Consider the following 14,484-nt stretch of genomic DNA (forward strand, 5'->3'; position numbering starts at 1 on the left):
TTGGTGTGTACTGTCTCCAAAAGACGGCTGGTGCTGTTTTACTCGTGCATCGCGTTCATTCATGTACAGTGTATTCAAACTGTGAACGCGCATCTTATATTCTAAGAGAATTACGTCATAGCCCTGCCGCAGGAAAACCCACAGGCTACTGTTCAGACTACTGGCTCGCTTTACTATGATAGTAGTGGGGTATTATTTGAAAATAGAGCAATGCATAATCGTATTTAGAAGGTAGAAAACACGCGCAATATGTCAATCGGACTGGTGCGTTTCTTGTGTGACACTTGTTATTCTGAGCCTTTTTAAAAATGTAATGGTTTTGATAGCGTCATAAAGAAAGTCATGTGCAGAAGAAAATACAAGGATGTAGCTAATAAATTAATGTTTAATGTAATTTATGTTGGGGGGAGGGGGGGACGCGAATTCGAAGTACTGGTGAGGGAAAAACCGAGGCTTTGCCTAAGCAGCCCGTTATATGGGGGCGGACCACAGGCGCGCACAGCACGAAGCACGTATCAATGCCGACGCGTCGCCAAAGAAGCTCATTCTGCACACAGACTGTTATCTTATATTCATTCTACCGTCGTTGTGAATAGGTCGTACCGATTAAAGTGTGTTCCACAGGGTCAGGTACCGCAATGGCTGCGTTGTCAGGAGGAGAGATGTGCATCAAATATCTGATGTTTGCCTTCAATCTGATATTCTGGGTGAGTTTGAAACGTATTGTTCTCTTACGAAAAAAAATACATCCTATTTGTGTTGTGCGTGATGGAGCCGTGCGCGCAGTAGAATACCACCAACATAATGGATGGAAATACATTTATTTATGGCCAAGAAGCAGAATCTCGCCGAGCGCGCACAGTCCGCGTCGATTTGGTGATCCCAGGACATTGCGGGTGGGGGCCAGCCACTGCTAAATACAGAGTCCCAAAGTGTGAGACCGAGGGGACAGGAAGAATAATCCCCAGTGGCCAAGTGACCCAGTTCCTCCACGCAGACGACGCTGCAGAGAATGAATGTATGGCATTTGGTTATCTATAGTCGGTGTCTGGGTACACGATTTATCGTGATAGGGTGTGTGACTGATATAATAATTACAACTTCAGCTGTGTGGCACGATGTGGGAAGGTGCATAAGTCAGGGAGTCAGCCTGTGTGCGCGTTCCCGCGCTGCGTGGGCTCAATGCATGTTTTGCCCTTTTATGAAGGTTTATAATTTGTGCAGCTATAGATAGAACAAAGCATAAGTATCCATTACATGGCTGTGTGTGTGTGTGTGTGTGTGTGTGTGTGTGTGTGCGTGTGTGTGTGTGTGTGTGTGTGTGTGTGTGGGAGAGAGAGAGAGAGAGAGAAGCTAGACAAAACTTATTTTGTTTGCCTAATGAAAAACAAAAACTTATTTCAAATAATAAAAAAAACCCTCCTGTAAAAATCCAATAAGGTGATAATAAATTTCAGCCCTTCAGAGCCAGAGTCTGCTCTGAACTTCCTGCCTTGGGGCAATTGCTGTATCTGTAGAATAGAAAGAACAGACAAGAACTGCTCTTTATCTCAAGTGCTTGAACATAACTTAAAATCTGATTTTGTGATACAAATATTACCTAAACTTTTCGTTCTCCAATGATATCCCACTTACAGTGAAGGATTTGTGTATTTGTTAGTTATGTGAACTCATAATGCATAACAAATCACATGACACACATCTGATCACAGCTCAGCACAGTTTTGTATCATTGTGTCTATAGATCAGGCTTCTTACACCTATCAATATAAAGATCTGTTTGGAATGGGAAGTAATCATATTGTCTGACGACTACACTCACACACAGTTCAGATAGTAGAGCACAAAATGTTTTCCACCGACAAGCCTCAACAGAGCTCTCTGTGCAGATACCTCCCAGACCAAGAACCCTGTCTGCCCACACAAGCACTAAGGACAAAAACTGCGTGTACAGATATGGAACAAAACAGAGGAAGGAACACAGGCAGGAATTTGCATCGTGTAGACAATAGAGGTCAGTTTTTAACTGATCACGCCACTCCCTAACGGAATGATCAGGTGATTAAATGAAGGTGTGGTATTTACCATATTTTCCCTGTCAACTCACACCTTTACTGCACGTTTCACTTCTTCCTGGTTAGAGGTTAGTTTTTAAGGACACAGCGGTGCACTGTGTTGACATGGCTGTCGCCGGAGGAATGAAGTGTTTGAAGTATCTCATGTTTGTCAGCAACTTTATATTCTGGGTAGGTGAACTGTACTTCTATTGTGTTATGTTGTGTGTGTGACAGAAAGTGAGAGAGAAGGAGAGCAGGAAGAAGAGCACCCTTCTCATTTGCAGATTTTCACCTTTGAGGGCTAATGGGACATTTTTTTCATACATGGAATAAGAGAAAAGTAAAACAACTGCTATAGCACATTAATGGTGCCCATGATAATTGATGGCAACTGTCAAGTAGAGTTGAAAATCACCAGCCCATCTATGCTAGTGAGGCTTTAAGACCCTGCGTATGCGCACATTGCAAATACACCATGCACAGATATTTACAGTGCAAAGCACAGAAATATGCTATTTTGTTCATGTTGTGAAGATAGTGAATAAAAACAGAAAAATACACAAAAACTGTAAGATAAACACATTTTGTTTTGATGTAGCCAGTTTCCAGTTGTACAATTGTATTGTTGGCAGAGGTATTCATCCTCTCGATTTTTCAACAAAATGTCAAAAGTACACATTCATTACTCGAGTAGAGATATGTTTACTTATGTAATAAACCACTGGTAAAAGAAGAAGCATTGATTCAACTTTGTTACTCTCGTGAAAGTTTAAAAGTACAGGATCTGAAATGTCTACAAAAATATTAAAAGTAGTCCTCAAAGGGACAAGTCTCCAGGCCATTTTTGGCAAAATGTAACTGAACTTGGCATCATTAAATTAATATTAAATTAAGGTTTGAGTATTTTTATTTCAGCTGGTAACACTATCATTTACAGTAGTGTCAATATGACAACTTTTCTTTCTGGTCAAGCCTTGTAAATATATTTCATCCATCATCCCTGATATCCATGAACAGATTCACCCAGGGATTATCTTTTCTGTACTTTACTGTCCAGTCCATTTAGGATGGCATCAGTTTAGTTAGGGATGTTAGGGAACCACACAATGCTGTAAAATAGTAGTCCATCAAAGAAGCATTAATGAATTGTTTGTACTTTATTACCTACCATCTGTGGTTTTCAGTGGATTTTTCTGAAATGTGATGTTAAGTTGCTAATAATTTGTGATATGTATAAGGAACTCTGATTTTGTGCAGCTGAACAGTATGTCTCACACGAACAGACAGACTTTCATCCCTTCAAAGACAAGACAGTCGTGTTTGTGAGGGTTTGCTTAAGACAAGTTGACTGCAGAAACATTTCCCTTGACTGAACATTGAACCAAAAAAACCTACAAAGATGAGAAGGAAGGCAGATGGCGCCTGTCGAAACAGATTTGAAATAACTAGAAGCAGTGAGAAAAAATATATAATTGGCTTGGTAGTCAGTTAATTAGCTAGATGAGTGGCGAATGGGCATAAATATGGAGTAGGCATGTGTGTTGCTCTTCCTGTTTGAACTTTGATTGAGCGTACTTTTTCACATTGCCTAGAATAATATTTATAATAATTTTTAGAGCCAAATTGTCAGTCTGGAAGGGAAAATGTGTTTAAAAAATTTGGTGCAATAATAATTGATTTGATGCTGTTTTGTTTTGTTTTGCTTTAGCTTGCAGGTACTGCTGTCTTTGCAATTGGCCTGTGGCTGAGGTTAGACCCAAAAACCAAAGGCTTGTTTGAAGGATCAGACTCACCATATGTGTTTTACACAGGTAAGATGCTTTCAACCGATGAATAGTAATGTTACCCCTTATCATTTGAGCAAAGTGTAAAGGTATTTTTGATTATGGGAGCTCAGGGAGTATTTACTTGTGTGTATAGGTGTGTATATCCTGATAGGAGCTGGAGCATTGATGATGGTGGTGGGTTTTCTGGGATGTTGTGGGGCTATCCAGGAGTCCCCCTGTATGCTGGGTCTGGTTCGTATCTCTTTTTAATTCATAATGTAATGTTTCCTTCTATCTATAGCTTCTTTGACTTAAATAACATACACTCGATTTAACTGTTAATCAAAAGTTTATTTCTCACCCTCTGATTTCACATTTTTGTAACGATTTCATTTAACAACAATTGGACTTGTTGTTCCACTGACCTTCACTAAGAAATACAGGCTTGTCTGCCTTTATCAGTGTGTACTGAATGGTACCAAGGCCAGGAAAGGGTTCCTATTTCTCTGTACAGTCTCCCCTCCCTCCCTCTTCAAAGTCTGGCCCTAATCTTCTTGTTATAAATCTCTTGGGGGGAGGAGCTGATTTAAATTAGGTTTAGCTACAGTCCAGTGACCTTACTTGTTCACACATGCACACACATGCATGGAAGCACACAGTTACACAATCAGCTGAGTTTAATTTTGTCTTTCATTTGTGCAGTTCTTCTTCTTTCTCCTCATCATATTTGCTATTGAGGTGGCAGCTGGCATCTGGGGATTTTCCAACCAAACCCAGGTAATTTTAAATAAATAAATAAACATTTAAGTAAAGTTAAAAGCACGTCACCAAGATCCAATGTTAGCACCACAGAGGTCATACAAGATAAACCATCAGATAAAAAATGTACCAGACAAAAAAATGCAAAAATAATTCCAAATTTTCAGATGCAGCCATATAAAAGAAATTGAGTAAAATAATAGTGTTAAATAATGAATTAAGGTTTAAGGTAGTCTAAAGAGATGTTAGTTTTTATCTGTTTTAATGCTATGTACAGGAAATATTTTTCTCCAACTTGTTTTGGTGTTTCAGGTGGTGAATGATATCACAGCATTCTACGTACAGACCTACAATAACTTCAAGAGGACAGGAGATGAACGCCTCAAAGAGACACTGCGAGTGATCCAAACTGGGGTGAGTCACGTCTGCTCCATTTCTATTCCTACTAATTGAGAACCACTGACTCTCAAAACAACTTGGGCACAAGCACATAAAAAATATTCCCGCAGGAAGTTGTTCTTGTCTCACAAGACTTGGACAAAATCTAAAACATGAATATTAATGTTGATGTTTGCTATTTATCAAATAACCTTAGATCACTTTTTAATGATAGGTAAATGAAAGGTTCAAAATCATGATGTTCATGGGTTAAGCATTTAGGAGGTAATTAGCCTAGCTTTGCCTAAATATGAAAAAGTAGGATTCACATCTACCACACCTCTAAAAGTCAATAAATATTTATGCACAACTGCGTTACTAAAATATTAACAGGTTTCTTTGGTGAATATGTAAATTTATGTGATTATATTTAATATCCTTTCACTATGTTGAAGTATGTATGTACAAGTATTCCTGGAAGATATGTTAATTCCCCGCAACTCATCTTATTCTCTAAACATGTGGTAATTCATCTGTTTACAGCTAAACTGTTGTGGACCAACTGGTACTGTGTTCGATGCTGCTAAAGACACGTGTCCCCGCGGAGAGCCCCTCGAGAAGCTCATTACTAAGGTATAGTTATCTCCCCACCTATATGTTTGAATAAGCTCACTTGAAAAGTCTAACGCTGTCACACTGTCACCAACTCCACCCACTATCTGTCAATCAAGCGCCCAACCAATCACAGCGCATCTGCCAGAAGGAATCGCGTGAACAATATGGCGTAAGGCATCTGCTATGTTAGGAGAAAAAATAACTACATGTATACACGGACTTCCCAGTTAACATAATTATAGAGTGTCATAACTGTTCCAACAATTTTCAAGTTATTGAGCAGAGTCCAAACAGCAGGAACGACACAGAAAACGACAACAAATTCTGAGTGAAACTAGCAGGCTAGCATCAGCTATGGTTTCCGTTTGGAACGGGACAATCGATGTAGTATCCAAAATGCTCCTAGGGCATCTGACAAAAAAGCTCTTTAAGTAACTACATACAGTTCTGTTCATGTAGTCAGCTAACAGAACTATCACTTCTCTAAAATTTCTTTTCCACCTGCTCTTTTGACAGGTGCCTTTTCCTTTAACGTTAGCTCCGTTTTCCAATCGCACGATTAGTTATCTTTCTTTCTCCAGTTATCCTGCTAACATTCATCTACGGCTTCACAATGTCCGTCCACCGCAATCCATGATTTGCCAACACAAAGTCGTTACGTCACCACGTTTATTTTTGACTATGTTGGGTGCGCTTGGTTTATAATACCAATACATTTATTTTCATATGTTTGGTATGAAGTCTGATATTATTGTTTTATTGTGGAATTTCCACAGGTTCCTGCTGTAACAGTTATAAAGGTATAACGGGGAAGGCAAAACAGTGCTTTAAACATGCCTCGAAAATACAGATCAAGTATACAATAATTCATTAATACAATAAAAAGGATAAAAGAGAGCATAAAAAAGGAAAATAAGAAAAGAGAGTAAAAGTGTGTCTTCACGTTATACTTAAAACTGACAGTAGTGTTTCATGATTCGATATGGGGGGGGGGGAGTTCCAAAGTTTGGGGGCTATTCCAGAAAAGGCTGGTGCTCCTCTGGTTTTTAAGTGTGTCGATAGGATAGCAAGCAGCTGTTTTTTTGTGGACCTGAATGGCCTGGAAGCACAGCAGGATGTGACAACATCAGAGATATACAGAAAGGTTTGGAGTGATGTAAAAAAAAAACATGTAAAACTAAATCAATCCTAAATTTCTCTGGTGACCAATGAAGCTTGGCTAAAATGGGAGTTATGTGCTCTTTTTTTTTTTTTTTTTGGTACCAGTGAGGAGTCTTGCAGCAGCATTCTGTAGTATCTGCAGTCTGTTTATACTGTATTAGGTTAAGCATGTAATGTAAACGTGAGGTAATAACGTGAGGTAAACTGTAATAACGTGAGGTAAACTGTCAGCCACGCTCTGCACACCGTTACCAACAACCAGAGAAGCCTGAGAAGCCTCCCAACATGCAGGACAAACGGACTTAAGAACTCCTTCATCCCCCGAGCCATTAAACTGCTCAACTCCTCTCTGGGGGCGTTGAAGAAGAATGTCCACACGAGAGCTGAGGGATGACATAGACAATGCAGCAAAAACAATACAAACACTATAGACATTTCACTATACCCATACTTAACCAGGTCTGTTTATTTTTTATTTCTATGCCTATTTATGATTTTCTATTTATATATTCTTGGTGGGTTATTTATTAATCTTTCTATGTGGTGTTGTACTACTTTCTATGTGCTGGTGCTTTCTGTGTGCTTTGTCTGTGTTTTGTGTACTTACTGTGCTGTGTGCAACAGAGAAATTAATTTCCCTGACGGAACCTCCTTAAAGGGTAAAGTTATACTCTACTCTCTAATTAATGTGTGCATGACTGATCAAGGTTGTTTTTTAGATAAAAAGTACTTCAGCTTAGATATTGTTCTAGACTGATAAAGACTTCCTGATATGAGCATACTTGCTTATTAAAATTTTTAAATTTACCAACATATCCTGGACGTGAAAAAGCGACATTCAAAAAAATCTAACATCAGCAAAGCTCAAGCCCTGTGTGAACACTTCCTGTACGTTTCCTGTATGGTAAATATACTGTCTGATGTAAATTTATCAGTCTTCCTGTCAAAGAACTATTTACTGATCCTTCTTACAATGTTACCGTGGCAACAATGGTTTACTGAAGCCTGCAAGATCTCAGGCTGTGTATCATGTGTACCATGCCACTAAATGTCTTCAGCAGCTTTGGAGAATCCTGAAAAGAATTGTGCTTATGTTGTGCAGAGCTGTCCAGATGCCATTGAGGACGTTTTTGACTCCAAGCTACACATCATTGGAGGAGTGGGCATAACCATCGGCGTTGTTATGGTGAGGGGCCTTAACCGCGACTCATCAAAGCCGTGTCTGCTGCTTCAGAGGAAGAAACACAAGCAATGCTCACCTCCTTCCTTCTTTCTTACAGGTGTTTGGGATGATCTTTAGCATGCTTCTTTGCTGTGCCATCAGGAAGTCTCGGGAGGTGGTGTGACATCTACCATCACACCCCAGACTCATCAATGTTGCATGATGTCATTCCTAGAGTCACATGACTTTCCACTGCCAATAGAAACACTTGCTTGTTTATAGGGGATAGCCTAAGCCAGGCTGGGTGCAGATATTTGTGATCACTTGATAATCGTGCCACCAACACTTCGGCCCACCTTCCTGGATCATATAGATGCAACATGGATATTTTACCCAACTATAGAATGGGTGTCATCTCTGCTTCAGTGGCAATGTAGAAGAGAAATGTGTAATTTTGTGGTCATTTGACTGATAAGTGTATGTGAAGAGCTAATTATTATCCAATCAAAAGCTCATATTAATGTATAGCAATCACATTTCTCAGTGGCAAGAGTCATGGACAAAGGTCATAAAAAGGAGAACACCGCCACCTCTTCAGCGCAATACAGCACTAGCCAATGAAATTCCATAAAACGGTGACTAGAGGCCAACTGAATGCCAAGCTGTAAACTGTTTTGTTATTGTTTGGTACAGTGTTTGAATATCATTTGTGTTCCTTCATTGTGACATGTTATTTGTTCCTTTCTGTCCTCCAATGTGTCCTTCCTGAGAACGCCTTTAATGTGTCACACTTTGTAAATGTCTTTGGTTTTTTTGTAAGATTTTTACTACGCTCAATGTGGTTTTATGGTTCATGTGTTCTTGGTGATGTGTTTTATAGTGTCCTTTTCATTTTACACATATTGGGTTTATACCATGTGCACTGTTACTCAGAGATAACAGTTACAAGCTCAATAAATAAAACTGAGTAATTTCTGTAGGGTGTTACACTCATACATATGGAAAAAGTGAAATGAGCTATATATCTTTGGTTTATTCACTGTGATCTCTGAGGACAGATGATCACAAAGCAAAATCTTCACTATTAAAAGGACACAAAACCACACTGACTGCCTGGTGTATTGGTTTTAATTGTGTAGGACTTTGGGGAATATGGGGGTTAAATGGGTATGGGTGCATTAATGAGACTGAAAACAATATTTTCTAACACATGGAAAAGAGACATGAATAATATCCTGTTTTCTCCCTTCATGCCAACTATCGAGTGTGACTCATGTAGTGTTAGTCTCTAACACATGAATTGTTTTGTATTCCATTGGCCCTAATTTAGAGAGCAACAAGTAGCATACATTGATTACAGTAAACACTGCATTATTTATTTCAAGACTGATCTTAATTCATTTCTAATGATTCATGAAAGTGGTGACTATTTAGTTTCTTCTGATAACACCCCAGGGAAGCACACATTGATTTACTTGTTGACAGCAGGGTGTTGCCCTCTCAGACACCCCACCCCAACACAGAGATAACACTGATTATAAAAAGAGGTGCGCATTTTTGTCAAACGATGTCTCTTTGTTTTCAGTGTCTGCAACTTTTATGTAACAGCGTGTACTGGCCAAGGGAAGAGGGCAGGAAAAAATTAGATAAGGAGGAAAAGTGCTGAAAAAATAGGAGCCACGAGGAGGTAATAGGAAAGAGTCCAAAATACACACTTACACTATCAAGCTACCACGCTCCTAATTAACAGACAGGAGATGGGATCTAATCATTAGATAACAGCTGCACATTCTGTCTTGAACAAAGATTTACATTATTTTTTATTTTTACTTTACTGTTAATTATTTTTATTACCCCCACAAGCTACTTATACAGCAGTACCTCCATGAAATATGATTTAATATCATCGTACAAATTTATTCTATAAAAACATACACCACAAATGATTTGTAGTGATACAAAAATAATAATAAATTACTCTAGCAGTTCTCATTGTAGTGCATATCACTTCTGGCAATATTTGCAAGAAATCTGAGTAAATACAAATAGACAATATGTTAATGCTCTCAACTTGGGGCACAACAAAATTTCAGTCCTCATCCTCTGAGCCCTCCGAGGAAATGGTTGCAAGTCTGCGTGACTGTTTGCATAACAGAGTGTGTGTGTGCAGCACGGCGTCCACTTGGAGAAGGCTGGAGATGCACTGCAGCACAGCAAGAAGCAGCTGGTATTTACAGGAGACAGATTCGAGTCCCAAGTTCAACATTAAATATTTTGGTGACATGTAAGTCTCTCTATAGGAATGCATGCTTCCTTTCCCCTCCTCCGGAGGGTGCTCACTGTTGCCCTGGCACTGCATGAGGTTTGAGTTATCGTCTCCTTTGTGTACAAGGCTGACAGGGTGGGAATAGTTTTGAATACAAGTCAGAAGTCCAGTTTGAGCCCGCAGGAAACATCGTGGTCTGTGTGAATAGATCTGTCGAGGCACGCTGAGGACAGCATTTGCCAAGAGTTGGGAGACAGCAGGGTCACCCATATTTGTGTCAACAGAAACTGAGCAATTGCGACCATGTCGTAGAAGGGCATGATTTAGGAGAAACTCAAATGTCCCACCAGCAGGGATAACACAGCCTGATTCAAACACAGGCACGCCGTGAGTCTGATGGTCAGTATTTAATATGGGCTCCCATGCTGTAAGTAGCATACGAACCGCATCTTGAATAGCACCAGCAGACTGATCAGTCTGCCCTTCTCCTAGACCACAAATGACCAGACTACAGGGTCTGATGCTGACACTTTCCTCTGAATGGAAACCCACATGGACATACCTGCGTAACAGAAGAAAAGAGTTCAAAGTTTACTTCAATAAAAACCAGCTGAAAGAAACATAAACTATGGAGTACTGCATATGCAGTCCAGTAAATTCTGCATGATTTTGGAGTTATACAATATGAGTGAGAAGAAGAGACATTTTTCTTACCTATGAGCTCCCAGTACTATTGGTCGGCAAAATGTCAGTGTAGCAACATGCTCTGGTTTAATAGTCCAGCAGTCTGATACGGGTTTGGCACCGCTTAGCTGGGCAAAGAGAGACAGCTCATCTTCACTGACACATTCTACGATGAACATGTCTGCCTGTGCAGCTAAAGCAATAAGAGCAGCAGACTGTTTGACTGCAGACAGGAGAACAGAGACACCCAAACACTGCAAGTTAGCAATGATAGAGGCCAAAAACCTTTCTGACCAGGCCTTAAACTGTATAATACTTGTTTCTTTCTCTTGCTCTCCACATCCCAACTCCAGGACTTCCCCTGCATTGAGCAACTTTGGCTGCAGGTACCCAAGGAAGACTACAGCTTTAGCTGGCTGCTTGTCAGTCTGAGGGCACGGCGTAGCAAAGTCCCTGTGAATTATCTGGCCCTCAATCAAATTAGAACAACTGACAGGGAAACCCACCACAGCTGTATGCAATGCAGGAAAGTTGTCATTTACAAACTGAAAAAATAAAGTTGGTTGACTGTGTTTAAATTTCCAGCTGGTGAGCAGTTCACAGGTGAGGTTGCTCATGAAGTCACAGTGAGTGCGACCCAGACGTGAATGATAGAATGATGCCAACAGCTTTTGAGCACAGACATTGTTTCTGTGAGCTGGTAACTGTATTTTTTGTGAGTATCCTTCCCATGAAAGGCGATCTCCATACGGGATCACTCCCAAAGCTATGACATCATCCAGCTCCTCCAATCCAAAGGCCAACAATTCCTCAGCCAAGTGCCTGGCAGTAGCAGCGTATGATGCGTCCTTAGAGTTGTATGTGTGAGACGCATCAGTGTCTTTGCAGGCCTTTGAATGAATCATCCTTAGTAATGATGCCAGCAGTAGGATAAATGTCTTGGATCCATCACCTGATAAAGTGCTATGTTTCGAGACACACTCGACCACCATCCTTAAATTAAAAACAAACACAAGAGAGAAACTGTCACCTGACAAATAATCATAGTGACAGAACAGATGTGTGAGTGTGTGTGTGTGTTACCTGGCCACTGGATGCTTAAGTCGGAGCGCTGTGAGAATGTGTATCCCACTGCGACTCAGCATTGCCTGTCCTGTGTCTCGGGTGAAAAGAACCTGTCCTCCTTCAGGGCCAAAACTACGGAGGACGACTGATTCCAACACAGACACAGACTGCAGAACATCTTTCAAGTGAAGATGGTTCCCTGGTAGCATCTCTACAACCAAATTATTAATTGTAATATGTGAATACCTTTAAAAACATGGAAAACATCCATGATCTTTTATCTTTGTAACTCACTGTCTTGTCATTAGAGGCAGTGTTTAATCTGAACAAGCAACACAAGCTTACATAAGAAAAGTCATTCAACGTGTAGTGTTCAAAAGTAGTGATGAGCTATAGAAGGATAAATGAAAGAAATTCAGGAGACAGATATTTTTGAATGAAGAGTTTCTGATTATCTCTCGTTTCCACATTGGCACAGATTCGATCCAGTTTTGCTCCAATATTATAATGTGACCTTACTCTTGAGAAACAGGAGCTTTAGAACAGAACATCACGTCACGTTGTTTAAGAGTTGATGCTCTGTTTCGTCAACGAGTTGAAATCTCTTGTGAATTCGTTTGTACTTCTCTTGAATTAATCGTCATGTCAGATTTATGAGCGGATCACTACTTCGTGTTTGTGTTGTTTAAACATAACTTTAGCAACGTAGCTAACACCGTACACCAATGAGGTGCAATGCTACACGTTAGCGAAGAAATTAGCTAAACCAACTATTCAGTAGCTCCCGTGCATTTGTTGTAGTATAAAACTAATAAAATACCTTCAATACATGTCTAGCAAACAAAAAACAATGATGTTCACATTTGTTGACGTGAACATGAAGGACTCACTGTAAGTCTAATGAGACGGACGTCACTGTTCACGCTGATGCGTCTTCTTCTATGGTTTCAGTCAGAATTTAGATGTGAGCTCACTTCCGCCACCTAGCGTGTTGAGACGAAGGTTTTCTGTCCACAACCCCAAAGAAAACACGGCGTGGAATTCCTTGGATCACGTGGTGGAGAGTCAGGAAAATCAAAGGCACGTGTTTGTATTAAAGCACATTTACAACAGAACAACATGTTAGCAGCTCTCATGAGCCGTTTGGCCATTCGCCCAGTTTGAGTAAGACAGTGACCAAAATGACTATAGGCTGAGCTCTAAGGTTAAACTATTTCTATAATCTAGAGATTGCCCACAACCAATGAATGTTCTTGTTTGTGTTCCTTATTTTCTTGCATTTTTCTGGGTTTTATGAAGGTTATATTTTGGTCCCTGAGTTTTGAACTCCCAGGGAGGAGGCCTAGAGGAAGACCAAAGAGGAGGTTTATGGATGTAATGAGGGAGGACATGAAGGTAGTTGGTGTGAGAGAAGAGGATGCAAAGGACAGGGCTAGATGGAGGCAACTGATTCGCTGTGGCGATCCCTGAAGGGAAAAGTCGAAAGGAAAAGAAGAAGATATTTTGTTCCCTCGACAAATCATCATTTCACCACAGGTCTGACAGATGCACCTTTTACATGGCTTGTTGAAGGCAGGACCAGTGCACCATTATTTTATTTTATTTTATATACTGTACTGATCCCCTAGGGGAAATTAAGAGCACACTCTAGTGTTAGTCATACACATATATATCTATCTCTATCTCTCTCTCTCTCTCTCTCTCTCTCTCTCTCTCTCTATATATATATATATATATATATATATATACATATATATATATATATATATATATATATATATATATATATATATATATATATATATATATATATATATATATATATATATATATATATATATATATATACACACAGTATATTTAAATGTTGTATACAGACCCCTGTAAAACACACACACACACACACACACGCACACACAAGGGGCCTGTAAACATGCAATGGGCGGTAGAGTGGAGGGCAGCCCCTGCTTGGTGTGCCCCAAATGAACTACTTGTAAAGGGGGACGGCGCCAATGGTTCCGACCAGACTGTGAGCTGACACCTCCCACTGTCAGCTCACACTCTGGGTGGCTGGGCAGGAGTGGGAATCGAACCGCCAATCTTGGGAACATTGGACGACCCACTCTACCACAGAGTCACTACGCCTCATTACTGTGCCTTACCAACCTAAAAAGCTGTAATCCTGGGGTGCTATTCTTGTTCTGCCTCTGAGCTATCAACAAAGGAAGTAACTGCATTGAATCAGCCCATACTCACACTTTCATGTCAGTGGAGGTTATGCTTTGCAAATATATTTTGAGTACAAAGAATAACTGGGAGATTCAAACAGTGACCAGCAGCCAAATCAAAGAAAGAAAATCAAATGCAAAATGTGATCCAAATGAAGAGCAGGCACAAGGTCTGAGAGCTGCTTACCCTATGAGCAGAATATAAGCTCAATCACTATATAACAAGGCTGTTAATTATTGTTTTGGTGAAGTAAGCTCTGTGCCGTTCTGTTCAGCTGATGCGTTACATGTTATAAGTTATGTCTCTTCTTTCTTGCAGAATGAATGGAACCTAAAAAAACAC

General features: G+C 40.0%; 2 protein-coding genes across 3 annotated transcripts; one reads left to right on the forward strand and one right to left on the reverse strand.

Moving 5' to 3' along the window:
* The first annotated feature begins 490 nt into the window (after positions 1-490).
* cd9a (CD9 molecule a) lies at positions 491-8,993 on the forward strand. 2 transcript variants are annotated; one of them, XM_068313034.1, is made up of 8 exons: positions 491-707; positions 3,766-3,868; positions 3,978-4,075; positions 4,526-4,600; positions 4,895-4,996; positions 5,504-5,593; positions 7,839-7,922; positions 8,017-8,993. In XM_068313034.1, exons 1-8 carry the CDS (start codon positions 639-641, stop codon positions 8,080-8,082), a joined length of 687 nt encoding a protein of 228 aa, XP_068169135.1. In that variant the 5' UTR covers positions 491-638; the 3' UTR covers positions 8,083-8,993. The 2 variants fall into 2 exon arrangements, with proteins under 2 accessions (XP_068169135.1, XP_068169136.1); XM_068313035.1 differs by lacking the exon at positions 491-707 and adding an exon at positions 2,080-2,246.
* A 202-nt stretch (positions 8,994-9,195) lies between these two features.
* Positions 9,196-12,842, reverse strand: bbs10 (Bardet-Biedl syndrome 10). Its single transcript, XM_068313033.1, has 4 exons — positions 12,804-12,842; positions 11,932-12,124; positions 10,879-11,841; positions 9,196-10,726 (listed from the first exon to the last, which is right to left on the reverse strand). Exons 2-4 carry the CDS (start codon positions 12,120-12,122, stop codon positions 9,988-9,990), a joined length of 1,893 nt encoding a protein of 630 aa, XP_068169134.1. The 5' UTR covers positions 12,123-12,124; positions 12,804-12,842; the 3' UTR covers positions 9,196-9,987.
* Positions 12,843-14,484: the final 1,642 nt, after the last annotated feature.

Source organism: Antennarius striatus, chromosome 4 (assembly GCF_040054535.1).
Source record: "Antennarius striatus isolate MH-2024 chromosome 4, ASM4005453v1, whole genome shotgun sequence".
NCBI lineage: Eukaryota > Metazoa > Chordata > Actinopteri > Lophiiformes > Antennariidae > Antennarius > Antennarius striatus.